The 27385-nt window shown below is 41.6% G+C and overlaps 2 protein-coding genes across 8 annotated transcripts in view; both read right to left on the minus strand.

The window, feature by feature from the left end:
• Positions 1-17154: 17154 nt before the first annotated feature.
• Positions 17155-19360, minus strand: LOC144531185 (uncharacterized). Of its 2 annotated transcripts, none has more exons than XM_078271176.1 (3): positions 18922-19360; positions 18611-18702; positions 17155-18279 (listed from the first exon to the last, which is right to left on the minus strand). In XM_078271176.1, the coding sequence occupies exons 1-3, from the start codon at positions 19073-19075 to the stop codon at positions 18259-18261; spliced, it is 267 nt and encodes an 88-aa protein (XP_078127302.1). In that variant the 5' UTR covers positions 19076-19360; the 3' UTR covers positions 17155-18258. The 2 variants fall into 2 exon arrangements, with proteins under 2 accessions (XP_078127302.1, XP_078127301.1); XM_078271175.1 differs by having other exon boundaries at positions 18591-18702.
• Positions 19361-19454: 94 nt separating this feature from the next.
• Positions 19455-27385, minus strand: part of sema4d (sema domain, immunoglobulin domain (Ig), transmembrane domain (TM) and short cytoplasmic domain, (semaphorin) 4D) — a 37097-nt gene continuing 29166 nt past the window's right edge. For all 6 annotated transcript variants that reach the window (XM_078271169.1, XM_078271173.1, XM_078271171.1 and 3 more), the window contains 8 exons: positions 26827-26978; positions 25186-25361; positions 24906-25062; positions 24461-24683; positions 23656-23768; positions 22874-23046; positions 22629-22675; positions 19455-22370 (listed from right to left, as the gene is read on the minus strand). In XM_078271169.1, coding sequence (XP_078127295.1) covers positions 21373-22370; positions 22629-22675; positions 22874-23046; positions 23656-23768; positions 24461-24683; positions 24906-25062; positions 25186-25361; positions 26827-26978 — 2039 coding nt within the window. In that variant the 3' untranslated portion in view covers positions 19455-21372. The remainder of the gene's footprint in view (positions 22371-22628; positions 22676-22873; positions 23047-23655; positions 23769-24460; positions 24684-24905; positions 25063-25185; positions 25362-26826; positions 26979-27385) is intronic.

Genomic DNA, 27385 nt, shown 5'->3' on the forward strand with positions numbered 1-27385 from the left:
TATCAGATTTTCATTCCCCACATTCATGTGAACAGTTACCACCTTAACATTTAATTAGCAGTTTACTGTTTTTATGTATGAGGGCAGATAGTACAAATGTACTAGAACTACAAATGTATTTTGGGTTTATAAATATGGTTAGACATATATTTGGACAACATTTGTCTTTTGAAAATACAAAATTAGCATCCTGTTTGATTTGATTATTAGAATGACATCATGCATTCTAATGTATTTTTGTTAGACATTTTAATCATATATCATCAAGTCCTAAATGTCATCCTTTGCAGATTTATAACCCTCTGAGACAGTGACCATTAACACATAAATAAAATCAGCTTTTAGGTATTTGTCATCTCATTGTATTTTATATTAGTCTTACCTTTCTAGAAAAAAAGAAATTAAAATTACTTAGCCACAATAAAGAAAGACTACACTTTGTGAAATGTGTATTTGCTAAGTAAGTGCTGCAGTACTGTATGGAGGCTTAGGAATAGCAATATTAAAATTAAATATTTTTTATCAAATTTAATTTCAATTAGCTGGCATTCCTTTTTTTAAATTTTACTACTGCCAAAAAACTACTAACTGCTCTGTAAAATCATTTTCAGTGGTCCTGCTAAATAAACCTGTATAACCCTGCTCATCCTAGTATGCTTTCCTACCGTAAGTACCCGAACATGGTTATGTTAACAAAATAATATGATCTGATATCATGCTGTACTTTAATACCAGGGCACAAGATTGAAACACTGACAACAAACAGACGTAGCAACAGTAACTAAGGGCTCATGGAAAGGTCAGGATGAACTCTGCTGACGTTTCGTCAATCACCCCCAGCAGGTCAACATTTTTTTCTTTTACTGAACTATCTCAATATATCAATATATCAATTAGATGGATTCCAATGGATTCTAATTATTTGGTTTATGACCAAATACTTGCAATCCTAATAACATTATCAAAAGCCTCAGCTTTACTTTGGTGCTAATTAGCATGCTAACACACTAAACTAAAATGATGAACATGGTAAACATTATACCTGCTAAACATCAGCATGTTAGCATTGTCACTGTTGTAATGCTGATGTTAGCATTTAGCCCTTTAGCCTAACAGAGCTGCTAGAATGGCTGTAGACTCTTAAGGCCTTTTTATGCTTCTGCATAGAATCGACGGTGTACCCCTGCAGACCCCTCTGCATCTACGCCGGACCTTATGCCGTAGACTGACGTGCACCTCTCAAAAAATGTAACCACACGTCACAGCGACGCACGTCGCTCGTCCGTGGCTTGGTAGCGCTGCATTTCCCCTGACTCATTTCCTGGTTCTCCTTCTCCATAAACAACATGAAATCAAGGAGAGGGTTAACTGTTCCTATTAAATATTTCCCACCTTGGTCAGAAAACACAGGGGAGACACTTTGTTTCTCTCACTATGACTTTAGAGTCAGTACACGCTCCGAAGCTAATCGCCGTCACTCTCTCACTTCTCCCTTGCTCTACCACACACTCCCCCACACACACACACACATGCCGGCTCAACGCACACACCAGCGCACAAGTATAAACATCAGGCCACTTACGTAAGCTATGGCGAAAGCTCTGCATGGAGCCTCCGCAGAACCATAAAACAGCCTTTAGTCTTGTTAGTAGGGATGCACTGATTTTTTTAAGATCAAGTACAAGTACAAGTACTTACATTTGGGTACTTGCCGATATCAAGTAACAATACAAATAATTAATAATCCCTCTGGGGTCCGAGGGTGTTTTCAGACACACAGATGATTTTGGCCTTCTCGGATATGGTTGTCAATTATTTACAGTACCATGCCTTTTTTCTATTCAAAGCTCAGTGCCTGGGCCCCGACATTTCCCCGGGCTAGTGTCAATAAAATAAATCATAAAATTCCTGATATCAAAATACTGAGTGAAGTTTAGAAAGAATGAAGAACACAATTCGTCATTCATGTGCATATTAATTAGCCATGTGGATTTACTGATCCAGCGGAGAGGATGGTTTGTTTACGCCAGCAGCTAAGTTCACAAGATTTTGTCCAAATTTAAAGACTTATGGCAAACTATAACAGTTAAAACACACCAAAAGCTTTTGTTTTAGCCTGTTTGTGAAGAAAAAAAATCGCTATTTACAGAGTAGCGCTGTGGTTGTTAAAACAGAGCTGTATAGAAACCGCATGCAGACAGAGCAGATTGAAATATCGCTTTCTTCATGTTTATGCCCGTTAAGCTGATGAGAGACATTGGGCTAACACCGCTACTCCAAATATCAGTGGTGAAGTTTGTGGGCAACAGGCTAATGATGTGTTTTTTGATGATGAGATACTTATTTTCATACAATCAAGTATCAAAAACTGAGGAGGACACGCTGTTGGATGCTGTCCTCCTCTCTTACTCTTTCTTCAATGCCTAACGAATCTATCTATTTCTCTCCCTGACCCTGTCTTTATGATTGAGCAGCACTGGTTGAAGCCTGAAAATATTGTAAACAAATTAATAACATAATTAATTACACTGGTTGGACTGTTCAGCTCTGTTTCAGACTGATACCTCCGGTTCAGGCTGGTCCTCATCCTCAACACGTGCATTTTTCAGTGTAAGAGTAAAAAAATGACATAACATTATTTAAAATAAGTTTATTTGATTCACAGCTGCTACATATAGTGTTTTGACCTCGACAACCCAACTGCATTTTACCGCAAACTTGCGACTAGTTAACTTTCTAAAGCAGGCGCAATCGCTTGTTTACTAAGAGTCGGTTCAGGACTCCAACATTAACACCCTGACAGCATTGTATTCAGAATATAAAATATTTTTATAGCACTTTTTTAATGTGTGATTGTGTAAAGTGTTCACGAGATACCAACCTTTCGTGAACTTGTGAATTTCGCCAGCCGTCTTCTCCTGTTTCTCCTGTCATGGAGACAGACGCTGTGTGCACGGGGGGAGGGGCTGTGTGTGTGTATGTGAGCGAGATGCAAGTGACAGAGAGACGGAGGAGAGCAAGGAAAGGAAATGCAGCTGAACAAATAAGTTGTATGTTTTAAATAGCGTAAAAAAAAAAATTTAGAACAAAATGCAATGTGCGGTGGCCGGTGTTGGTAGTGCGGCGCACCGCCACAAATTAGTCTGCGTGGGAAACACTGTGCCATGAACAGAGTTCTGATCATAGACTCTAGCAAGCTATTTCAATCAATAAAATCATTTTTAAATCAATATTTGTGCTCATATGGATCTTATACCGCTGACCACAAAGGGAGAGAGAGGGTGGAGGAAAGAAGGATAGCTGACAGCGCTAATGGCTACAGTGCAACCAGAGCATTAGTTAGCTTCATGGTTAGCTCACTCACCGGGGTGACCTCGCTTCCGTCGGAGAGCCGTGCTCATCAGCAGTAAAGTTAATTCGTAATCATGACGGGCTCGCTACATTATCCAACATATCTAAAACATCATTGTTTTCCTACACTATTGCACTATTGTCTCAATTTGGAAATGAGAAAAGCCTGCTTACAGTACCCATAAAGAAGGGTGCAGATTTGGGCATTGTAGACATTCTTCTTTTTCTTTTAGGTGTAGCTAGAGACACGAAAAAAAGCTCTACTCACGAATTATAGTGTTCTGTTAGCAGGTGTCCAGAGAGCCTGAGGCACTGAAGGCCCACCCACTGTTCCCCTGCCACTGCGGAGAGAAACACAAGGGAGCTGAGTGGAAAAGAAAAGGCGGGAATATCTAGAGTATATGCTGCTGCTGGAATGACCATTGATGGCTGGTCACTGGGGGTGTTTCCTGTGCAGTAGGCTGCATAAGCCACAGCGTGGAGCTTCCTGTATGATGGGGTCCATCTCTGGACAGGTCACAGAAAGTCTAATAAATAATGGATAAGATGACACAAACATAAACAGGAATATCCTCTTCCAATGAGATTCTTGTAACATTTTAACAACCCAAAAGTAAATGCCAGGTAAAGCTTTCAAAATAAGAGTGCACTGCACTGACAACATAAATATGTCTTCCGCTTATTATATAAATCATGCGTATTATTAATCATGCGTATTAACTAAGAACTTTCACAAAATGTACATATAAGTTCTCCAGATAAACACCCACAGTTCATAACATTAGTCCATAGATGTTAACTCTAAACCCATGTGTCATGTTGTGTAATAACATAAATTTAGTTTTTTAGATATTTTTATTTTTTTCTCTTGGGTTTTTTAGGTTGTTTCCTTGTTATTTTGTTTTATACTTGTTAGTTTGTTAAGTTTCTTTTCATTTCCTGTATGTGTCGTGAAATGTTTTAATATGGTTTGATTTAATGTTGTTTTGGACCCCAGGAAGACTAGCTAGGCATCAGCTAATGGGGATCCTTTGTTATGGGTTTGGTGTGTTTTGTCTTATTTTGGTAATCAGTTTTTTCTGTTTTGTATTTTTGCCTTGTTTCCTGTTTTATTTTGACGGTCTTGTTTTCTGTCTTGTCTTGTCTTGTTTTACTTCCTGTGTTTTCCTGCCCTTGCGATTGCCCTTATGTGTTTCACCTGTTTCCCAGCCTTGTGTCACCTGTCTTGTGTTTCCTCGTTACCCTGTGTATTTAGTCTTTGTCTTCCCCCTGTCCGGTGTCAGATCATTTTTGTGTTTGTGTTTTGTTCCTGCCAGGTTGTTTGTTTCCTGTCAGTGGTCTCTATGTCGGGTTTTGGATATCCTGCTCTCTGGTGTCTTCACGTTTTGTGTGAGTTTTTGTTCTGGGCCCTTGTGATATGTACCCTGGTTTTCTTTTGGTTATAATACGTTTTCAAGCACTAAACTCCTGCCTGCTGCTCTCTGCATTTTGGGTCCACCTATTTCCCCCTGAACATAACAGAATGATCTGACCACAATAGACCCAGCAGAGTTATTCGAGGATGAACTTTGTGACCTAACATGTAGGCTTATCTGCGCTGTTGGGGAGTGGAGATTTGCTCAAGGTTGGGAGGCTAAGGAGGCAGTTCTTCGTTCTGCTCGCTGGAGTTTCCACTCAACCCTGGCTCAGGAGCTCCCTGCCGGAGTGGATTCAGGACTTCTTGGAGACTCCTAGCCATGAGCCATCACCCCAACATGCTAGCAGGCCATCTTCTTCCAAGCCTGCTAGCAGTCAGCCACCACTGCTGCCAGTTGGCACCCAGCCTGCAACATGGTCAGTGAGTTTTCCAGAGCTGACCAGTGTTCCAAGTGTTCCAGATTTGACCAGTGTTCCAGCACTGCCCAGTGTCTCCGAGTTGACTAGTGTCCCAGCGCTGGCCGCCCTCTAGTGTCCCAGCGCTGGCTAGCGGCCTCTCCGAACCCCGGCTGGCTAGCGGCTGCCCAGAACCCCGGCTGACGTCCAGCCGTCCAGAGTCTCCGATGACAGCTCTTCAAGAGTCCTCCAGTCGTCCAGAGTCCACGTCGACTGACCTCCCAGAGTGTTCGCTTACGGGCAAGCCAGTGACTATGCCGGTCTCCGGCACCCCAGAGACTGCCCCTGAGGCTTCTTTGGTCTCCGGCGCCCCAGAGAACTCCCCAGAGACCTCCCCAGTGACTTTGCCCTTGTCCTGTCCCCCAGAGACCTTACCTTTGTTTTTGGTCAGACCCACTCCTGCCCCTCGTGCCTTGTCGGCACCCCTGTTGACCTCTGTTCCCGTTGCCTGTTTGGCGGACTCCAGCCCACCCGTCGCCTGTCTTCAGCCCAGCTGACTCGTCGCCTGTCTTCTGCCCAGCTGCCCCCTTCTCCTGCTCAGTCTGCCTGTTCTCCTGAGGGGTTTCGCCTTTGCCGCAGACCTGCTCGGCCTTCAGAAGGGATTCGCCCTCGCGGACGGCCCCCAGAGGGTTCTTGTGCCTTCCCTTGCCCCTCCAGGGTTGATTTTGTTGTCCCTCCTCTGGTCTCCCGCCACCCTCCCTGGCTCTGTCTTTTGCTCCTTGGTGGTGGTGGTTGTTGTTGTTTTTTTTGGACATCTGGGATCTGTCCCTTGGGGGGGGTACTGTTATGGGTTTGGTGTGTTTTGTCTTATTTTGGTAATCTGTTTTTTCTGTTTTGTATTTTTGCCTTGTTTCCTGTTTTATTTTGACGGTCTTGTTTTCGGTCTTGTCTTTTACTTCCTGTGTTTTCCCGCCCTTGTGATTGCCCTTATGTGTTTCACCTGTTTCCCAGCCTTGTGTCGCCTGTCTTGTGTTTCCTCGTTACCCTGTGTATTTAGGCTTTGTCTTCCCCCTGTCCGGTGTCAGATCATTTTTGTGTTTTGTTCCTGCCAGTTTTGTTCGTTTCCCATCAGTGTTCTCTGTGGTCTCTGTCGGGTTTTGGATATCCTGCTCTCTGGTCTCTTCACATTTTGTGAGGTTTTTGTTCTGGGCCCTTGTGCTATGTACCCTGGTTTTCTTTTGGTTATAATACATTTTCAAGCACTAAACACCTGCCTCGCGCTCTCTGCATTTTGGGTCCACCTATTTGCCCCTGAACATAACATCCTTATGATAAACTATACAATTTAATAGATGTAAGAATTACATGGTACAACTACATGGAGTAAGTAAGAACATAAGTTCAATTGCAATTAAACATAATCAGATTATTGTCAGTTTTCTATCTCATTTTTCAGACATACATTAAGAGTGAATGAGAAAGGAGAGGAAAGAGCATCCATTGGCAAGGAAAGCAGCAGACACTTCTCCACTTGACTACAGTTGCCAGGTTACCAAAAACATTCAAAAAAGCAAGTGTTATTTTCAGACTAACTAGAAGCTGATAGACTATTCTCTCACAGCTGTTTAGGTATCTCAGTGGCATTAGTAAGGCAGACAACTCCTCAAATAAACTAGTTTTTCTTTCTGCAACACAGCTGCATTGAAGGGACCCTATGGTACGGTGACAAAGTCCAACAAAGCACCAGCAAGGGGAGTTGTGAGAGACCCCACACCAGCCTGGCACATGAGTTAATAATATCCAAAAGACTGTAAAGGTCGAGAAACACTGACCAGACGGCCGACCCTCGGCAGAAAAGGCAGTTGGACTGATCAGTCTCCCTGAGTTGGTCAAAAAAGTGCCTCGGAACACACCAAGTGATGAGACGTAATACGTCTCCATAACAGCAGGCGGCGTTAATCAGTATTGTCCATAGACAGTATATAGAATGGACCAACAGATCCCGTTGATCAGGACGGAGACCAGTGAAGGATATTAGAAGCACTTTTCCGGTGAGCGCTGAGCGTTACTGCGCAGCCTCCAACTGAGAGAGATGACATAAATGTGACGTGAGCAACCTGTCTGAAAGTTATAAGTCTTCTGGTAGCTGTGCCAAGAGAAATCTCAATCATTCCCAATCTTGCAGAGACGGAGAGCGTAGGTATATGTAATTAGATAACATGGGCACAGGCTAATTATTGCTAACTAAAATGCTAGTTAACATTAGTAACAGCTAATGTAAGTCGAAACTGCCTGCAAGCTTCTCCTGTACTATACGGTAATTCCTCTACTATGCGACAGTAAGTCGCGTGGTTATGACACAATTGTTAGCCTATTTTTACAAAAACATCTGCTACAGAGCCATAACGTGAGATACAAGGTAATGGAGCCTTTTATACATTGTCGTGTTTCTTTAGAAATAAACAATGGACAAATAAAGTCTTTAAACGCTTCAGATGTAAAGTTATTCGCTGTCAAAGTGACGTCAAAATGAATGGGAGTCAATGGGATGCTAACAGGGGGTGAGTGCTTGTTAGCATCAAAATGGCGCCATAGGACGTACGCTTTCCAGATGTTCACTTACCTCCTTGGTATTGTCGCCCAAAAATGAAAACCAGCAGCTGATTGGACGAACGCGTCACGTGGGTCTGGTTTCTCCGGAAATTCAAAGACCGACTGTCATGGCGGCTTGTTCAGAATACGATCTCGTATTTTACTAAAATAGTTCACCGAAACGTGTTTCTGAAAAATTTTAAGCGAGAAATAGAACATGCAGTTGCTGAATCTGTCTTCATTTCAGATCAACAAAGGTCAGTTTAAAAGATTTTCGTCAGATTTTGAGAAACTCTAGTCACGCTCATTCCGCTCCCTGTTTCTGGGTTAGCACTCCACCAATCAGATGGGTCATTTGAGTCTGACTGCCGGCAGTGCCCGACCCACCGATTTATCCATGTCAAATCGGCCAAAATGAAGGCCGACGGCCCCTCGGACGGACGACGGCACGGAACACACCAAACAGACTTGAGTCACTGACCTCGCCAGAGTGTCCTACAGCTGATTATCGACCACGTGTGTCTGAACCTTTAGACATATTTAATGGCTCTTGTGCAGCACAACAATGTTTTTCACAAGGTATTTATGATTTAACATACTTTATGTGAAATGACGAAGCTGCTACAATCTGAGTGGAATATGAAAGAAAACAATACAAGCAACTAAATAGTCTAGAGCCACGCTAACGGCTCTGTGCGGCTGATGCTGGTCCTAGATTAAAAGTCAGGATATCGCCAAAGTGACTACAATTCAGCCTGAGCAGTCTTATATTACAAATCAAGCACTTTATTTTAATGGCTACTTTTCAGGTTTATTGTTTTCTTAAATTATTTAAACGTGTTGACAAAGGACATTTTGTGATGACCTGATTATATCTGTCTTATAATACGTCAGCAAGCAATGCATCATCAAGGCTGTGTTGTAGATGTTGATGAAAGCCTTTTACCCTTGCACAGTTAACCATATGCAGTGCACCCATTCATATGATGCACATTGCACTCATAATTTGCGTGATATGAATGTAAGATGATTGCAGAAGTGAAACTGATCTGTGTTTCTGTTCATTATTTTTAAAGAAATAGCAGAGCAGATTCCGAAAACAAATCCAGTGTGGCAGGGTTTCCATTTCTATGATGTAAATTGAGGGAGCAAAAGCAGTACCGGCTCCAAATATCGGCTCAAGAAAATCAGCAGCCCATATCGGTCATTGGCTAAGGCTGATGAAAAAAAATCGGCATCGACACTAAAAAAATCTATATCGGTCGATCCCTAATGCACAACCATGCTATATTTAGCCAAGCAAGTAGCAACTATAAAACTTCGAATTTACACAAATAGGCAGAATTACCTGTCGAGAAGAAAGCAGGCAACTTTGGCATCCCTTTTAAAATCCTTGCTCCTTATGAGCTCTTTCAATCTTGGAAAAGCCACTCCAATATTAACTTTGGTCTTTGCCTGTCGCGTTGTCGTTTTTAATTCTCTTTTTAACCTCCTTGGCGACTCCGTTACATGTCCTAGAGAATAGGCGTGATGCTCCATCTTCAACCGGCTTTCAAATCTCCCGGCAGTCGCTGAGTAATCGTCTACCCCTCCCTGGCATTCGTCACGCTGCCACTGAGTGTAAAAGCGCAAAACGCGGAGGTATGTCCCTCTTTGGCTAATGTATTTTAAAGATGAAACATGGTAGAATAGAGCAAGTCGCTCCTATGTATTCTGAATGGCAGATTCTACGCTTACGAGAATACTTTGATTAGTTGCTGGAAGCAATTACACATGAATGAGCACATATTTGTGAAAGAACAGTTTTTTTTTTGCTAAGAATCAACTCAAAGAATTACACAATGGAGCTTTAAATAATATTGGGGGAAAAACATATATGTCCATTGCATCTGTTTGTTGCCACCCATTTGCTTGAATGCTCCAACACAGGGGTTTTCTAACAGCCATCTACTTGTTTCACTGTGGGATACATCCCACTACCACTTTTATAAGGCAATAATGGCAACAAATACTTAACCCCATATATATTCAGTCTATTTGTATTATATGGGACAGGGACACCTCTATATTTGATAAAAATATAAATTAAAGTTACACAACATTTGGTTACCATTATGTTCACACTGAATGAAACGGAGTGTCATTATCTTGCCCTACATGCATGACTAATATGAGCCTGTTTGTGACCACATTTCAATAACATCACTGCCTGTGGTTACACAATTGTGTGTCGTGTTTCTTAAAAGCTCAATGAAACACAATAAAATGAATAGCCAAGGGAAACAATATTGATAGCCTACTTGAAGAAACCACAGTGATGTAAGAATTTCCTGTGTGGACAATGTGTAGCCTTGTGAGCTCATTTTCATTATCATGTCTGGGGCATCATTTGAGCTTTCTGTGAATGGTTTATTAAAAAACATCAGAAGCAGCGGAAGCACAAGAGTGTGTTTGTGTGCGCCTATAGCCCTTCCATTTCTATAATCAACTAACCAAATACTGCTTAGAACAAATAATGAAACAAATTAATAATTGTGATTTTAATTCAATTTCTTTAGGGATACAGCACACCTCATGCGTTTATTGATAGCCTACTGTAATATTAACACAGTACAAGTGCAGTAGAAGACCTGTGGAATATGGGAAGGGGTACTAGGAAAGGAAGTATTTCCAAAAGGTGTATAAATAAACTGGTTGGTATTTGATTCTCTCTTTTTTCTTATGCGATAGTGAGGTAGTCTATATCTGCGTTGGTAATGTTTTAATAATTACAAGTTACTAAGTGACAAGCCCATATTTCCCATATTTTTTTATATTCTTTTAATATCTTTTTTTTTAGGTCAAGGTATTTATTAGGCATTGACACATTAAACCTATTGAAAATCAAGGTTACATTCATCTGTAAGCTCTACTAAGTTAAACCATAATTTTATACAAGATATTTTTAGTATAAACTATTTTGTGTTGTCAAATGTATGAGATTAGTGCATTTTTGGTATTTTGGCCAGCTGTCATTTACTGCCAAATATATCTGAGCATAATAAAAATGTCTGCACCTTTTAGCACCAACAACAAGAGTTGTGGTTGTTGCAGTTTGGAAATGCTTTGAGTTTCAAGCTACATTGCCACTGAGTTCAGAATCAAATACTTTTAGTATGTACTGCAGCTGCCCTTGTACTGTTGCATACAGTATGTATACGGTTGGGACATACCGGCCGGGATATACTACTTCTTCATCATTGCGCCTTGAACTTTGACCCTCTTGATCATATACCCTGCACAAAGGATTGTGGGTCTGAATAGCCAAAAAAGCATTCTGGCATAGCCTACTGCAAAATCCGGCCAGATGCAGTAGGACATCATTGTATTTTTGGCATACTGCATTTGACATAGTATGTATGTAAACAACAAAATAAAAAGATCTTTTTCTGGTATACTAAATAGTATTGGAGTATAGGTATTGGAACGCAGTAGCCTATGCTCCTAAAACTACAACCTCCAATAATATCATACCTTGTTTCTCCATTAAAAAAAATTAGGAAAAAATACATATTTATAGGAGGTCTTTTACCAGGTGAGACATAAGATTGGCATTACTTTTATGTCACTACTTTATATAAACTAGCTAGCTACACACAGAAAAGAGGTTATGTTAGCAATTACTCACCAGTGAGTTGATGAGGGGATACATCATCCAATTAGCCTAAAGGTTTTGTGCAAATTAAAGCAATGAGCTAAACGTGAGTTGTTGTCACTTTTGTTGTATACTTTATCTTAAACTCTACAACAAATCGGACAGGTCTATTGACGACTACTAACTGTTACAGGTGTTATATCAAATATCGTTAATTTACTGCACGCATGGAAGCTAGTAGACTGTCAGCCTATTCAATATGTTGTACGTTAACCAGACGTACAGTACATTTGCCAAAACATCCAATCTTAATCTTCATCCCAAAAGCCTTTTCTTTTGTAAAACAAAAAGAAAAAATTCAATTTGTTCCAATCATAGACTGTATATTATTAATATTAACAGTCTATGGTTCCAATGAAGCATAACTCTCACCTTTGCGTTTCTTATCGAAGTTTGTTTTTGAATGTGGGATTGGCAGGGGCTGGATGGATCTGGTCAATCCCCGCCCATTTGGCTCTGCAGTGAGCACCACTTGCTCTCTTGCAGTCCGCAGACAGACCAGACAGATTCATTTTACTGCATGGATGTATTAAGAGAATGTCTATGGACAGACCCGGGAGCGATATTTTTTTCCCCCACTATGACCACGCCAAGACCCGCCCTTCAATAGCATATAGTAATAGCATACTTTTGGCCAGGCGTCCATGCTTACACAAGGTAACGTAACCTGATTTGTTCAGGTCCTATCCCCTGATGAATTTGAAATTGAAATACAAGGCGTTTTTTCCTTTCATTGTCAAAAGGGAATGTGAAAATTTAAAACATGCTTCAATTTTCATTTTCTATTTCATATAACAAAAAATGTAATCACTGGAAAACAGAAATGAAATTAAAGCTGCAAGCTGCAAGTGATGAACGGGCCCTCGCCTTCTTGCAGTCGGGGGTACTGGCAGACGCAACATCACATGTAGACCACACATTCTAAGTTTCATGTAAATCGGAATAACTTTTGCCAAGATACAACCGTTCATGTTTTAACAGCCACCTACAGGAAGTTGTTCCTCCATAACTTATTATGCCATAACTCCTTACCTCCCAGGAGGAGTTAGACAAAGTATGTTTCCCATATATTGCGATGTGGCTAATTAATAAATAAAATTCTAACAGCACCATCTAATGGCCGATTCATTCTAAATTTGGCATGGATGCTCAAGCCCCTATGCGGAACAACTGTCTTATGTTTGGTGTCAATCGGAATAAATCTTGGTAAGATACGCAACTTCCTGTTTTGACAGCCCCCTACAGGAAGTTGGTCCTCTGTAACTTGCGCATTGTGTTAGCTATCAAAATTCTTTTGATAACTTTTTGTCATGAGGGTCCACCGAGTCTACGTGTCCATTTTTGTGCAGATGGGACTCACGCTGTAGGAGGAGTTAAGAAAAAGTTGGTTTCACTCAAAGCGAATTTGCTAATTAATTAAAAAAAATTAAAACAGCGCCATCTAAAGGCCAATTGACGCCATATTTGGTACACAGCCTCATTGGCACATGAGGAACAACTGTCTTAAGTTTTGTGTCCATCGGAATAGCCGTGTGCAAGATACAACCGCTCCTGTTTTGACACCCACCTACAGGAAGTTCGTCATCTGTAACTTGCGTATTGTTTTAGCTATTAAAATTCTTTTGATAACTTTTTGTCCCGAGGGTCCTCCGAGTCTATATGCCAGTTTTCGTGCCGATCGGACTCACGCCCCAGGAGTAGTTAGACAGAGTAGGTTTCCCATATATCAATATTTTGCTGATTAATTAAAAAAAATTAAAACAGCGCCATCTAATGGCCGATTGACGCCAAGTTTGGCACAGATGCTAAACCGGCCATAACGAACAACCTTGTCAAGTTTTGGGGCAATCGGTATAATTGTTGCCAAAATAACGCAACTTCTTGTTTATACAGGAAGTTGCTGTAACTTGCGCATTTCTTTAACTATCAAAATTCTCTGGATAACTTTTCGTCATGAGGGTCAACAGATACTACCTGCAAAGATTCAAGAAGATTGAAATCACGGCCTAGGACGAGTTCGAAAGAATGTAAAACACATGAAAAATGCATAATTAAAAATGGCCGCCTTCCAGTTGGGCATAGCTAATGAAGGTAAATGGGAAATATGTCTGCAATGATTAGAGCAATACGGGTATTAAATATGGTGAAGATCGGAGCAACTATGTCGAAGTTAAGGCCTTCCAGGCATTAGGGGGCGCTATGGAGCCCACTTACAGGTTTGGGCCAAATCGCTGTACAGTCTCGCAAAGCTCCCAGGTGTTTATGTGGGCGCCAATTTTTGTGAGTTTTCGTATATATTGAGGTCGTCAAAAATGCGCCCAATGGCTAAAACCAATTACCTGTCCCATAGGCCACGCCTACTTTGACCAATCAGTACCTTACTGTAGGAGTGGCCTCATGAGTGGCCCTAAATGGTACCCTTAAAATTTTGTAAAAATCTGATGAGCCTTTCATGAGCTATAAACTTTATGTACTTGTAGCGCCCTCTAGTGGCCAATTTTCGTAAAATGTGTGGGGCATCTCCAGAGGGTCATGGCAAACAAGAATCTTAAGTTTTGCGTTGATAGCAATAATTTTGGTCGAGATATGGCAAAGTTGGTGTTTGTGTGTAATATGTGCAATTTTTATCCTATAAAAATTCTTTGGATAACTTTTGCCAAGTTTCGTGCAGATCGGTCGCACGGTCTAGGAGGAATTCGGCAAAGTAGGTTTTCAATAAATCGCGATTTTTCACGCATAAAAGTCTAGGCGGAAATGGGCGTGGCCTATATCAGGAGATTCCGCTGGATCCAGGGAACGCGAAGATATATGGTTTTTGAATGTGCGATGTATGGCTTGGGAGTTATAGGGCCAAACGCGAGCGGTGCATATGAGTAATTATTCTGAATCGTTGCAATTTTCACCAGTTGTGACACGTGCAGATTTTTGTGAGTTTTCGTGCATTCTAACCCCCTCAAAAATGCAACGAAGGACTCGGAAAAATAATCTGATGAAAAACAATAGGTTCCTTCGCACTTTCAGTGCAAGGCACCGTTGGGGCCTTGCACTTTCGTGCTCGGGCCCTAAAAATTCCATTTTTTTTCATATTCTGAGACCGGATCTTGCATTTCCAAGCACGAGCGCGGCAGATTCGTCTGATTCCCAGCTTAGCTAGAGTGGGTAACGCCAGCTCTGCAGACGGACCAGAGTCAGTCATCACCGGGGAGCGAACATAGAGCGAACCGGGGACCCAGGTCACAGGGCTGGTGACTAGCTGCTAGCTAGCTGCAGCGGCAGCAGCGACCATTATAACATTAGACCCAGCACCGGAGGTCTGATCCCCATGATCTGATCCCGAACCGCCGGTGACTTTCTGCCAGATCAGCAAGCTTAACGGCAGCAACAGAAAGTTTGGCGCTGTAACGGTAACGTTGATGTAACAGTAACGTTACAGCCGTGAACTTAAAGTCAAGTCTTCAGCTGGTTCGACTCTCTTCGGGCAAAGTTGTCTGCGGCGGGTAGAGACAGAGACAGAGAGTCAGAGGAAGGCAGGGAGAGAGGGGAATAAATAAATGTGACATTATGAAATAAAAGTCCCTCCAAGCATTATCAAGAGTATAGGTTTCCAAAGTAATTTTAGCCTGGGCTGAAAGCAACACTGGCGCTGTTGCATTGGAAATAACATCCGGTCTCTGAATATGAAAAAACAGGCCTTTTTTCGTTTCTGTTTTCGAGTGATTTTATTTTTTGTTATAAGAAATAGAAAATGAAAATAAAAACATTTAAAATCAAATAACCATTCGTTTTTTGGTTTTTTAATACCTGTTTATGAAATGAAAATCGAATGACCAAAATATACACTGACCCACTGACCTACCTGGACCTCCAAGGATGAAAATGAACTTGTTGGTATGTCAAATGCACGTCCGGTTAACCATCCTAGCTCTGTTAAAGAGCGATGGATAGCCGCTTCCCAATGGAACCATCCCGGGACGACACCACCACCACCAAACTAGGTTTAAATAGAACGCGGCATTACTACAGCCCGTAAAATTAACCGTCGAGCTGTAGCTGTAGCCTAAGCATTGTAATGTAGTGCTGTAGCCTCGAGTAACTAATAAACTAAATGCTAACTCTAGACTATACAGAGACGTTTACAGAACATCCATCAGTCATGATGCCATCGCTTACAATATCTGTAATTTTCAATGTATGGAATTAATACTGTCATATCTGCATGAAGGTATTATGCATATAGCTGCATGGTCACAATTGATACTACTGTTATTATTTTAGGGCTGACATGATCCCACTGTTGCTCATCTGAAAGACTGCTCCTGTGATTTTATTATTTAGTGAATATACTTTCTATTGTATGCTGTGCATTATCTGTTTTTTTCTCAACCAAATAGTTCCGTTTGTATAAAGATCTTGGATCTTGTCTGTTGCTTATTGCAGCATTCAACCCTACTGGTCCTGCTGCTGTCAAACAGCACTACATCCAAAGTGCCTAAAATGATCAACTTGTTGAAATAAGTAAAAATCCCATTGATTTTCTCCATAAGGATTTAGAATATCAGTCATAATGTCTAAACCATCCGAGGTAGACTGACCCAGAGCTACGTGGTTGTGAAACGAAGGTTTCTGCTCCTGTAGAAGCTAAAACTCCGTATGAAATCAAACTTGTTTTAAGAAAAACATGTTTTATCCGCGATTTAATGGAGAAAAACTACACTACCCACAATCCTAAGCGTAACAGCAACGTCTCTGATTGGTCCAACTCGCTGTTACCATAGAAACGTTTACCGTACCCGCGAAACCGCGAACGGCTAGAGCGAGCTTCTACCACTGAAGTCTATGATGGTTTCTGTACACGGTCTTGTACCTTTGCCTTTTTTTTGCCATTTTCAAAATGTTTTTTTGCGCCGAATCAAATGTGTTATGCTCACTATTCATCTCGTAGCTGGTTGGCTTGGTTCCAGACTTAAAACTTTTTTATATAAGCAATTTTCGAAACGTCAATGAAACAATTGAATGGTGAAAAACACTTCCGGAGACAGAGCCTAAAAAAAGTGGGCGGTCACCATAGTTAGTATAGAAGGCGGTCACTGTTGAGCTCTGAACTATTTTCATGTTTATTTTTTATTTTTCTGCCTGTGCTCCTTAACTTGGTCACATGAGGGCGCTATGTCTCCAGTTATGGTAGATGGCGCCATTAATAATATAAAGCATCACAGTGCCATGCTGAGCTGCAGAAACTTGGCCTATAAACATTAATTTTCCTCAGTTGCATTTTTTTGTTATACATTAAATGTCTTGTACTGAACATAACTATTTAAGGTCTAACCTTTTTCGGATTATTCCTAGTTATACTAGATATGTAATATTAAATGCCCATTTGTCTATAAATCTGTGAGGCATAAGTGTCTGAGATATGGTCTGCAACCTACATCTAGAAAGGAAATATGTTTTTCAGTCAAGGATATTATTGTATCATTTGACAATGTCATAAATGGCTTCCAAGGAGAAATGGGCGGTCGGTCGGTTAATAATTCAGATGGTAGAACGTGTTCCTGTGGAAAAGGCTGACTTGTCACTGTGCCACTCTAGTTTTGATCCTGCAGGAGTAAAAACCGGTTTATAAATGGGTGAATCAGGTCTGTGAATATTTAATCGATCATCTGACATAAAAATTGACAAGTGTGCTTCATTCAAACATAGCAAAACGTGATGCATTGATGTTTAATTCAATGTAAGAAACAGATATAACAAACTCACTTTATTTCTGCTTCAAAAGGCAAATAGGTAGTCACAGTTTTAATGTGAAGAAAAACTAACTGCAGACAACAGCAGTAAGATACAGACTAACAAATCAACCCATGCCAAGTATGGCATTTTGAATGCTAGGTTTTATCTGAATTTCACCAATCAGACGTACACTGTGATTGAAAAGAACCCTACGTCCCACAGTAACCTGCTCCATTTCCGTAATCAAAATCCTGTGAATAAGCTGAATATTTGAATCTCCGGAAAGAAAATAAATAAATGCCCAATAAAAATTAAAGACACTATATAATCTCAAGTGAAAATGTCAAACAGCAAGGTAGCTTTGAAGGACAGCACTGGGGCTTTGGAAGACGGTGAAGGTGTAAACATCTCTTTGTAAAATAAGCCAAGCTATAAACAGGTGCTGCACCCATAGACATAATGTACGGGGGGGGGATGTAATCAAAACTGGCCAGTGCAACCCACCCCAAAAACCTATGATAATTTCCTTTACATAAATAGACATTTGCACCATAAATGAATGCAGAAAGGGCACAAACTGTTGCAGAAAAAGTCACCAGAAAATGAAGTGTTTGACGTTAAAATTTCAATCTTGCTCAAAAGTGGAGCTCTCAATCCCCCTAATGTTGAACCCAAAGTAACGCCCTTGGCTGCACCAATAAATACAGTTCAGTGCTCCTCATATACCATCAATGTTATTGTTCCATACAAGCACTGCTTCAAGGATGTTCATTTGCATCAGGAAAAACAGAAATAAATGCATATTTGGAAGGAAAGGCAGCGCGTCCTCAGACTTTCATCTCATCGTCAGTTTTGGAAGGAGTCTCCCAACACCATCATCACAGCCAGGTGAGCCCCCTGCACAAGCCAGTTGTTCAATCTTCGCTGCATGTTCCATCAAACTCCTACATAAGATGGCACTGAGACATTGTATATCCGTCTGTTTGTTTCAGTGTCAAAAGGTGAGGTCCACCTGGGCTGAGGACCATGTTCACAACCAGATACAGCCAACACAAGTGAAGCCCATGACATATTCACAGAGCTCAGTGGCCATCACAGCTTTCCTGTGGAGGGAAAAACAGTTGTACTATTCAAGTAGAGGATGCCAAAATGGATGAAATGTTAATAAAGGAGGTTAAACTAGCCTGGTTCCTGACCTCTGAATTGCTGCTCACATTTCAGATTGTATCAGTTATCAAATAATAATAGAACAAAATGGTAATTCAGTCTAAATATCACGCTAGATTTAGCGGCAGAGAGTTCAAACCACTCGCCTAAAACAAAACACGCATAGCAGGTTTAAAACTGGTGCATGTGATTCCAGTCGATCCAACTGAACAATTACTATTATGAAGTTGGGAGAAAACACACTCACATGCACAAACATAGACCTACCCAGGCCTTTTCCCATCTTTTTAGCAGTTGCTCATGCTCTGTGAGTGCACCTCTCCATTGGTTCAAATCCCTGGATGGAATGCTCTCCTCATCTGTCAAATACCAACATCTTTAATGGAAATAATGGCAGCGGCATCGCTGACAACCAATCCCAAGCACTCTATGACCTCTCTACATGCATTACTCACAATATATCTCACATTTTTCAGACATACTAGGTTTTAACACGCATATTGTCAAGGAAGACAGAACCATAATGTTCTACACACTGGACACTTTTTCTCAGCCATACAAGCATCAGGTCCAGATACCTCCAATAGTGAGGCGGAGGTCCACCTCAGACACGTCATTTCCCGTGCTGGCCTCAGCGACACAGTTGTAACGGGCGTCCTTGATCAGCGGCCCCTCTCGGAGCCAGCTGCTCACTAGTACCTTCCTCTGACCCAGCGGCTGGCGGTACTCCATTATGGGGGTGTCCAGACTGTGCCCATTTATTAGCCAGTGAATGTGGACATCACTGGGACCTGAGGGACAGAATAGGACTTCATGTTGACCCCCCTGATGGCCGAGACACTGACACGCCACATAGACATACTGTACGGGAAATACTTGCCTTTGGTAGGTCCGTGTGGTGTTCAAGTTCCAATGAACAGTTTAAGGTGTGTGACTGAATGTACATGCAGTGCAAAAGTATAAGTATTTTCAGTATATGCAACAGGATTCTAATGTTTGGGCCACATACAGTAGTTTTCTTTAGTCTTTTTTGTCATTATCCTTAATGAGTCCACATTGCTTATAAAAAGGTGATGACTGAAGTAAAAAAATGTAAGAAAACAAACCAGTGTTGAAAACATTTCACAATATTTATTTAACCTCCCTACCAAGAGCAATAGTCCCAAAATGTCCCCTAGATTTATGTACATCTTCAAATTCCATATATACAAATATATTTACATTTGTTTACAGGCACAAAAAAAAGATCCAGATAAAGTATTGAGATGCAAGACATTTGAGCCTGCAATAACACCCTGGATAAAAAAGGATCCACTTTTAAATTGTACATGTTTCATGTCACTACTATAATACTATACACAAAACTGTACTGTAGAATTGAGAGACAACCAGATCACTGAGATGTTGACAGTTTAATATTGAATCGTAATACAGTTATCTTACCAGACACCTAAAATGGAGATTCACATTTCTAAGCAAAGGGCTGGCTTGTTTTAAACAAATCCAGAAAAAAAAACACACACACACACACACACACACACACACACACACACGGTTAGTTTATGTTCGGGACATGGTAACATGCAACATGCTGAAAGGAGAGAAAATGAATGAAAAAAGGAGGGTTAGAAAGTGAGAGGAATAGGTTTCCAGTTCTGGAGGTGTGTGCTGAGTCAATGTCACAGACACCACTCACCCAAGGCCAGGCAGAAGAGCAGGAAGGCCTCCTGGGCATGAACCCCCCAGGCCTGGTCCTTCAGCAGGGGAGGCAACAGTCTCACCTCTGCCTCCCGGGCCTCCACACTGATGGGCTTGGTGGAGGAAGAAGTGGAAGAATAGGAGGAGGAAGAGGAGGAGGAAGGAAGGGCAGAGGGAGTGCTACTTCCAGAGGAGGACAGGGAAGATGAAGTGTCGGCAGGAGAGGAGGCTGTGAGGGAGGGAGTGATGGGAAAAGAGTATTGAGGAAAATAAGAAATCTAAACACGGGGTGACATGCAAAACAGACAAGAGGGACACTAATGGGCTAGAATCTTAATAAACTAATCTTCTGCAATAAATAAAAACCAATGAGGAAGATCACAACTACTTACACAGTAGACAAAATATTACCACAGATGTGACTCATCTTAAATAATAATTATCTGAAAATGTTCTAAAACTGAAAGCTTCATTAAAAATACAAAATAAAATTAATTTTAATTCCAAGATTCCAGGGCTGTTTTAGAAAAAGAACAACCGATGATTGATATTTTCAAGCATCACGTCGTATTTATGTTATCAGATCACATGGCTAGTAGAGGTTAATCCACAGGACCATCCGAGTTGTATCAATGTAGGAATGTCGACTTCACAGAAAAGAAACAAATGAAATACAGAGATAGTCAACATTGTCACTTAAAGACAACGGTTTGATTTATTCCAGCATTTATTTTTTTTCTGACCTTCAAAGCGTACACTGCCACCTCACTGGGTGAGAAAAAGGCCCACAGAGCAGGTGCTGCAGATAGCAACACTGTACAACAAAGCTAGGCTATAACGTACTGAGCAAATCTTCCCTGAGAAATAACTGTAATGTTGAAGCATTTACTGAAGTCCAACAACCGACATGTTACTTCGAAAAAAAAAGATGCAAAAGCTTCAAGAGATTATATTTCACCCAGGCTTTACAAAAAACATGACTCCAATTTGGAAAACACCAAGGTAACTTACCAATTTGGTAAACAACGTTTCCAATTTGGAATTTAAGAAATAGCTTTTCTTGCTGGACTAAGCTGAGAGAGCGCAGCTTCTGTGAATACAGTTTTTGCATTATCATCATAAGCCCTACATCAGGAGTTAAATGTCTACGAGCAACGCCTGGCTTAAGCCTTGTGATGATTAAACTTCATGTGATGCTGTACACTGAACATACTTTTATATAGAAGGAAACCATTTTGACTTGTAAGTTGTGGGAAGATGCAGCAAGAGTGTTGATCCCCTCTAAAATAGTCTATGCTGAGAGAAACGAAAGCTTCTGGCTAGCAGTAAGGTTAATCTGCATCTGCAAACTGGATGGGCTGAGATTCACATTCCACATCAAAGGGTTTCTCCTGGGACGGGCTGTCGTCTCCAAAAGTGTGAGAGGGGATTTGACCGTTGCCGCACTCCGGCTCAGTCTCATACCCGGTGTCACGGAGCGCCCGGAGGTTTTGAGTGGTTTGGCTGCCGTTCTGCGTCGGCTGCTCCTTCATGTTCATTTTGTCAGTTGCAGATGCCTCCATCATTAGACCTTCCTCACAGTCCCGATACTCAGGCTGATCGGCACTCTTGTGACTGCCCAACAGGGCAGCTCGCAGCCGCAGACAGGGAGCTGGAAGATATTGCTTGTAGCAGTTGTACGCCAACGCGGCCAGGAAGAGGAGGAAAAACAGGAGGAAGAGGAAGAGGAGGGCGATGCTGTTGTTGTGCTGCAAATACTCTGCCGCTGGGTCCTGGCTGTCGGGGCGCGGCGCGTTGGAGCTCGGGGGAAGACGCTGCTTTGACAGGAACTTGATTGTGCTGCTGGGCGGCGGGGTTAGTGAGTCAGTTTGGGGTGGAGAGGTGAATTGGACTGTGGCTGTGAAGCTGGGAGGGGCAAGGGCCGACGTTAGTAGGGCTCTGTCTGTCTTACCATTACCTTCAGCTGCACGTGTGCTAGACGTCTCCTGGCTGCCGAGGGTGGTGGTCACATGGCCTGCCTGGTGCGGGGCTCTGGGTGGGAGGTCCAGAGTGAGGACATATCCAGCCAGGAGGCGGCTAAAGTTCTTCCCAGCAGCGGGGGCCCATTCCACTGACCAGCACTCATAGTGACCTTGATCCTCTGGAGCAACGCTGTAAATAAGGAGGCCGTTTTCGCCTATGAGGAGGAAGCGTGAGGCCTCGGTGAGCACCGAGCCGTTGGATTTCCACATCACCTGGGCTAGGTTGGAGCGTACCAGGCACGGCAGCTCAGCAGAGCTCCCTGGTTTCACGGTCACACGCTGGTAGTCCTTCAGAGACAGACCTGACGCTACGAGGCAAAACGGAGAGAAAGTAATGACTTTTGGGCCTAGTGAGAGGCTTAGTGTATCCTGCTCAGAACACATATCCAGCAGAGGACAATCATCATAATCTTACATTTAGAATTGTGATATTTTATATTCATTCAGCGCAACTCAAATGTAGACTAAACATAGCATTCAAGTCATGTTATTAGGATAATCAGTATGCAGGGGTTTTACATTAAATTACGTGTTATTAGGTCGTATGTGAGCATGTCGAACCCTACCTGAAGGACACCTGTCTGCGTCCCCATTCAGGCTCTGGATTAGCTTCCTGAAAAAACAAAGCATTATTTTCATAGCTATCTAAAATATGCCCACGCACAATGAATCTAGAGGCAGTATAGCAGGTCAAACTGGATGGAGTATCAGTAAAGACGCATCTCGATGGTGGTTTTGGTGTCGTTAACCAGTGTAATAACGTATGAGCGGAGTACAGGTATGTAGAAAAAAAAAAAAAAAAAAAGATTACCTAAGCCGTTGGCTGGGGGCGTCGAAGATATTGACACAGGCAGCAGTGTGAGGGTCCCAGGCACAGTATGGGTCTCGAGCCAGGACACAGTCCTCACAGGACACATACCGGCCACAGAAGGCTGTGGGTGACTGGACTACACCCGAGTCTGAACCAGCGTACAGGGATCGTGTCTATAGAAGCACAAGGTTGTTCATGTAAATATGCCAAAGAAAGCGTGCATTACAAAAGCAATACACTTATAGATCACTCTGGAATTTTACTAGGTCCTTAACCATACACAAGTCTACACATCACTTTAAAAAAGGTAAACGATAAAACGTGCAGTCTCATCTGATTGACTGCTGGTCATGCTATCTCCTTGGTAAATTCCTATCGTGAGTTTTTTCACAGCAGAGTAAGCACATCAGAAAAACATGCAAACGCACACTTCCAAGTTTGCGTGAGGGTCGACTAACAAAAACACCTCTCTGTATAATGCCTCACAGTTTTACAGCACCACAAACGACACCCTCCAAAATAATCACACAGTTGAATCAACACCTCTAAAACTGTTTCAACAAAAACTGAACATTTGCATGACTGTTGTATTAGACTGCAACTGTTTTTAAACTACATATTTTATCAATTAAACTGGCAAATGAGTACAGTATACCAACACATCGACACACTGCCTGTCTATGTGCAGTGTATATCTGCTGAGCTCAAAACACATGTTCCAATTCTTGTGCTGCAGGTGTCTCTTTGTACAGTTATTATCTGTTAAGAGTGAAGCCACTGACCTCAGAGGACAGCAGCAGGTTCTTGATGGACTCAGAGTTCTTCAGGAGCTGCATCTCCTCCACAATGTGCACTTCTCCTCCATACACCACTGACTTGTGCACGACTCCCTTATCTAAAAGATGAGAATGGTAAAATGTCAATCATTCAGCCAAGGAGGAAGCCAGATTAGCCTTTCAAAAACAAAAGATGACAATACGGGATGTACTGAATTAGGTAACATTTTACTTGAAGGTATCTACATAAGAGTGACATGACACTGTTATGACACATGAACCCTAACCCTAACCTGTCATGACAAAAAACAAATGACACTTAATGACAAAAGCGTTATGTCATAAAACATTTATGACTTGTTTATAATGTCTATGACACGTTCATGACAGTGTCATGTCACTCTTATGTCGATACCTTCAAGTAAAGCGTAACCCTGAATTATCAGTACACGCAGCCGATCAATTGAATGGTATAAAATATACTCAGACTGATCGGTTTCTTTCCCTTGTCTATTTTACCATATTATGCTCCGTCTATGCCAGCTTTCATTGGTGTTGTAAACAGACATTAACCACAATTCTTTTGTGTTGAGACATGGCTTTTAAAAAATTAACAATTATTTGAAACTGTAAAATGAAAAATGTCCAACAGCAGCTTGGCTAAAATGAACTTTGTACCGGGGCACTGTATCAGCACAAGAGTACTTATGAGTCAGTAACTCAGATTCAGGGGCTAATAAACTTTATGAGGAAAACCTTATTTATACCAGTCTAAATTCAAAATGTGTATTAATAACTAATGTGTTCTTACCTGTTGCAGTGAAGATGACGTCATAAATGTTCCCATCGAGCGCACGGACCCTCTCCACAACAATCTGAGTGTAGTTGACGTCTTTGGTGATGAGGCGAGGCCCGTTGCCGATGGGCAGGACGGGGTCCTCCAGCAGGGGGTGGTCCTTAACAAACTGAAGGGTCTTGTCTGGCAGGTGGAGAGAGCTGCTGATGTTCTGCCGTCGCATCAGGTTGTTAATACACTGGTGGAGGAAAAAGGCAGGCAGGAGACATTAAATATTTTAATGTCTGTTCGCACCCGCCTGTCTATTAAAAAACGACACAAGACAAGCACAGGAATAAACTGATTTCTTTCCCATCTGCATTGTCATTACACAATAAAGCATTTCCTGGATAGTTTGCCAAGCATTTACACAAAACTGAGCTCAGGTCTTAATTATTGGAGCTGTGTTAAAGGTACTTACTGCTCCAGGACGTGGCGTAGGAGTGATGCCGTTGTACCGGACCCACTTGGTGTGGGACTGCTCCACTGTGGCCTTCTGCATGTACTTGCCCTTGGAAAAGACTTCTTCCACAGCTGTCATGTTGTAAGCGCACACTGCTGACAAGCCCACGTTACCCCTGGGGGAAGAGAATGATGTGGGGGAGGGAAGATAAGTGAATTTAAAGGACCTGCATTACATTGACATATTTTCCCTTTCTGATCCCTACTGATCCTCTTCTCAAGATCTTCAAATCACTGACCACTGGGAGGTGAAGACCCCGTAGATGACTGTGTCCCTCCAGTCTGCCCCCTTCAGGATGAAGACATCATGTACTACGTTGAATACAAAGTTGAGCTCAGGCATGGAGCACACCAGCTTGGCTTTCAGGAAGGACGTCCATTTCTTCTGCAGAGTGCGCTGCCCCCCGAGGTCACCCTGTGGGAGAGAGGTTTATCAGCACATTAGGCAGTGGAGGGAGAGAGGGAGAGGAAATAAGAAGTGGGAAGAGGGAGAGGGAATGGGAATGGCAGGCGTAAGAATGTGTGCAAGGGTGTATTTTCCACTGGGGGATGCGGGGAACATGTCACCTTTACTTTTCAAAATCTTATTTTTGTCTGAGCCCATTCGCTTAAAGCAGTAAGTGCTACGAGTGCTTGGCAGAACTTTTTTGCCCAGTCTATATAGTTTTTTGGTTAATATCTATTGTTTACAGTTAATATTCTCCTTAAAAGACGCTAAAATTTAACATTAGTTAAAGAAAAGACCGTAGAGCACAGAGCTCTTTGTAGTAAAGATGCAAATAAAACATCTATCAGACAGCATCAAAACTATTTATAGGATTTTAAGATGGATTAAAGCATAACAACACAAGCTTTAGGGGTTTATATAGCATTTCTATTTTGTACACAACATTTAAACTAAATTATAAAAATGTTAGCCAATTTTACCTTTTGATAAATATAGTTTTTTCTTCACCAAACATCCACCCATGAGTATGATTGATTGAACAGCTGTTAGTCTGATATATAATGAAATTAACTGCTGTGTCTTGTTTCAAATGAGTCTGGCTTTTACGTGAACTATAAATTGTATCACAGTTTATTACCATTAGATCCTTTCTGGGAGTTCACAACAGCTTTGGCCATCAGTGGTGATATGGGATGGAAACGTCAGATATAACAGACTTGTGAATAATGCCTGAACAGCTGCTCACTAAAAACATCTTTAAGATCTTTAATTGGGACATTTTGCATAAAAAAATCCCTGGATTAGTGATGTGAAATCTTTTATTTTTGCATTATTCTTCTTTTTTTTTTTTTTCAAACAGACGACATGATAATTATGATGCTCAGGGTAAATAGTTCCTGATGTAGGGGGAGAGATGGTCTGTTGAAGTTTGGTACAAAGCTAAGAATTGAACATATTGTCTCATAAAAACTAAACTACAGTGTAGAGCCTTATGTGAAGCAGAAAAAGATCTCTTTGTGCACAATGATGTTATGTACACTACCGTTAGCTGTAGAAACAGGTAGTTTTAGAGACCAAATGCTCTGTTGTGATTTAGGTGAGGCTGAAAAAATAATGTTCATGTTTTAATGCCAACTATATAATTCAAGAGATTAGAGAGATAGATATATATATATATATATACATACATACACACATACACATATATATATATATATATATACACACATACGATGCACTTGTTATGTACAGGGCACAATAAATAACATAACTGACTGCAGTTGATTTGTTTTAGGATATGAGCTCAGGTCAGATCAAGAGAAAAGATACAAGATAATGGAAGGAGGGAGAAGGACACACACACACAGACAGCAGGTGGATTGGGGCTAAAGAGGGTTGCTGCTGGTATGTGCAGATGGTACATGACGTGTACCTTACAGACGCGTGCCACCCGGGGGATGAGCAGCTTGCCAAAGAATTCATACTCCACTGACACCTCGGTGAAGAAGTAGTAGATTTTATCGTCCTCGCCATCTACTCTGTTTCTCCCTTCACTAATCACATCAGCAAACACAAAACTGGGCTCTGCAAGAAAAGCAGGAAGGAGAAAGAGGGAGAGAAAGGTATTGGTAAAGAAAGACTAGGAGGATTGATCTGCTACTGTGAAAGCCTCATTGTGTTCCTGCTGCGCAGGGTGCTACAACACACAATTCAACAGAAAGCTTTAGAAACTTATTTTGAACCCTAAACACCAGACACTAGGGATGACCAGATCTATAACTCCCTCTCACACACCTTATTTTTCACAAGCTACTTGATCCAATTACTGGAGGTCTAAAGGTTAAAAAAATATTAAGTTGATGAGCTTCAATTATTGATATGAAAGAAAGTTTAACGGGAGAATTTAACTCCTGAAATTGACGTGATGCGAGAAGATCAGTCAGTCAGTCAACTTGCCGTTGTATCGTGGTGATACATAGTGCAGCATCTTT

The sequence above is a fragment of the Sander vitreus genome, chromosome 16 (genome assembly GCF_031162955.1).
Source record: "Sander vitreus isolate 19-12246 chromosome 16, sanVit1, whole genome shotgun sequence".
NCBI lineage: Eukaryota > Metazoa > Chordata > Actinopteri > Perciformes > Percidae > Sander > Sander vitreus.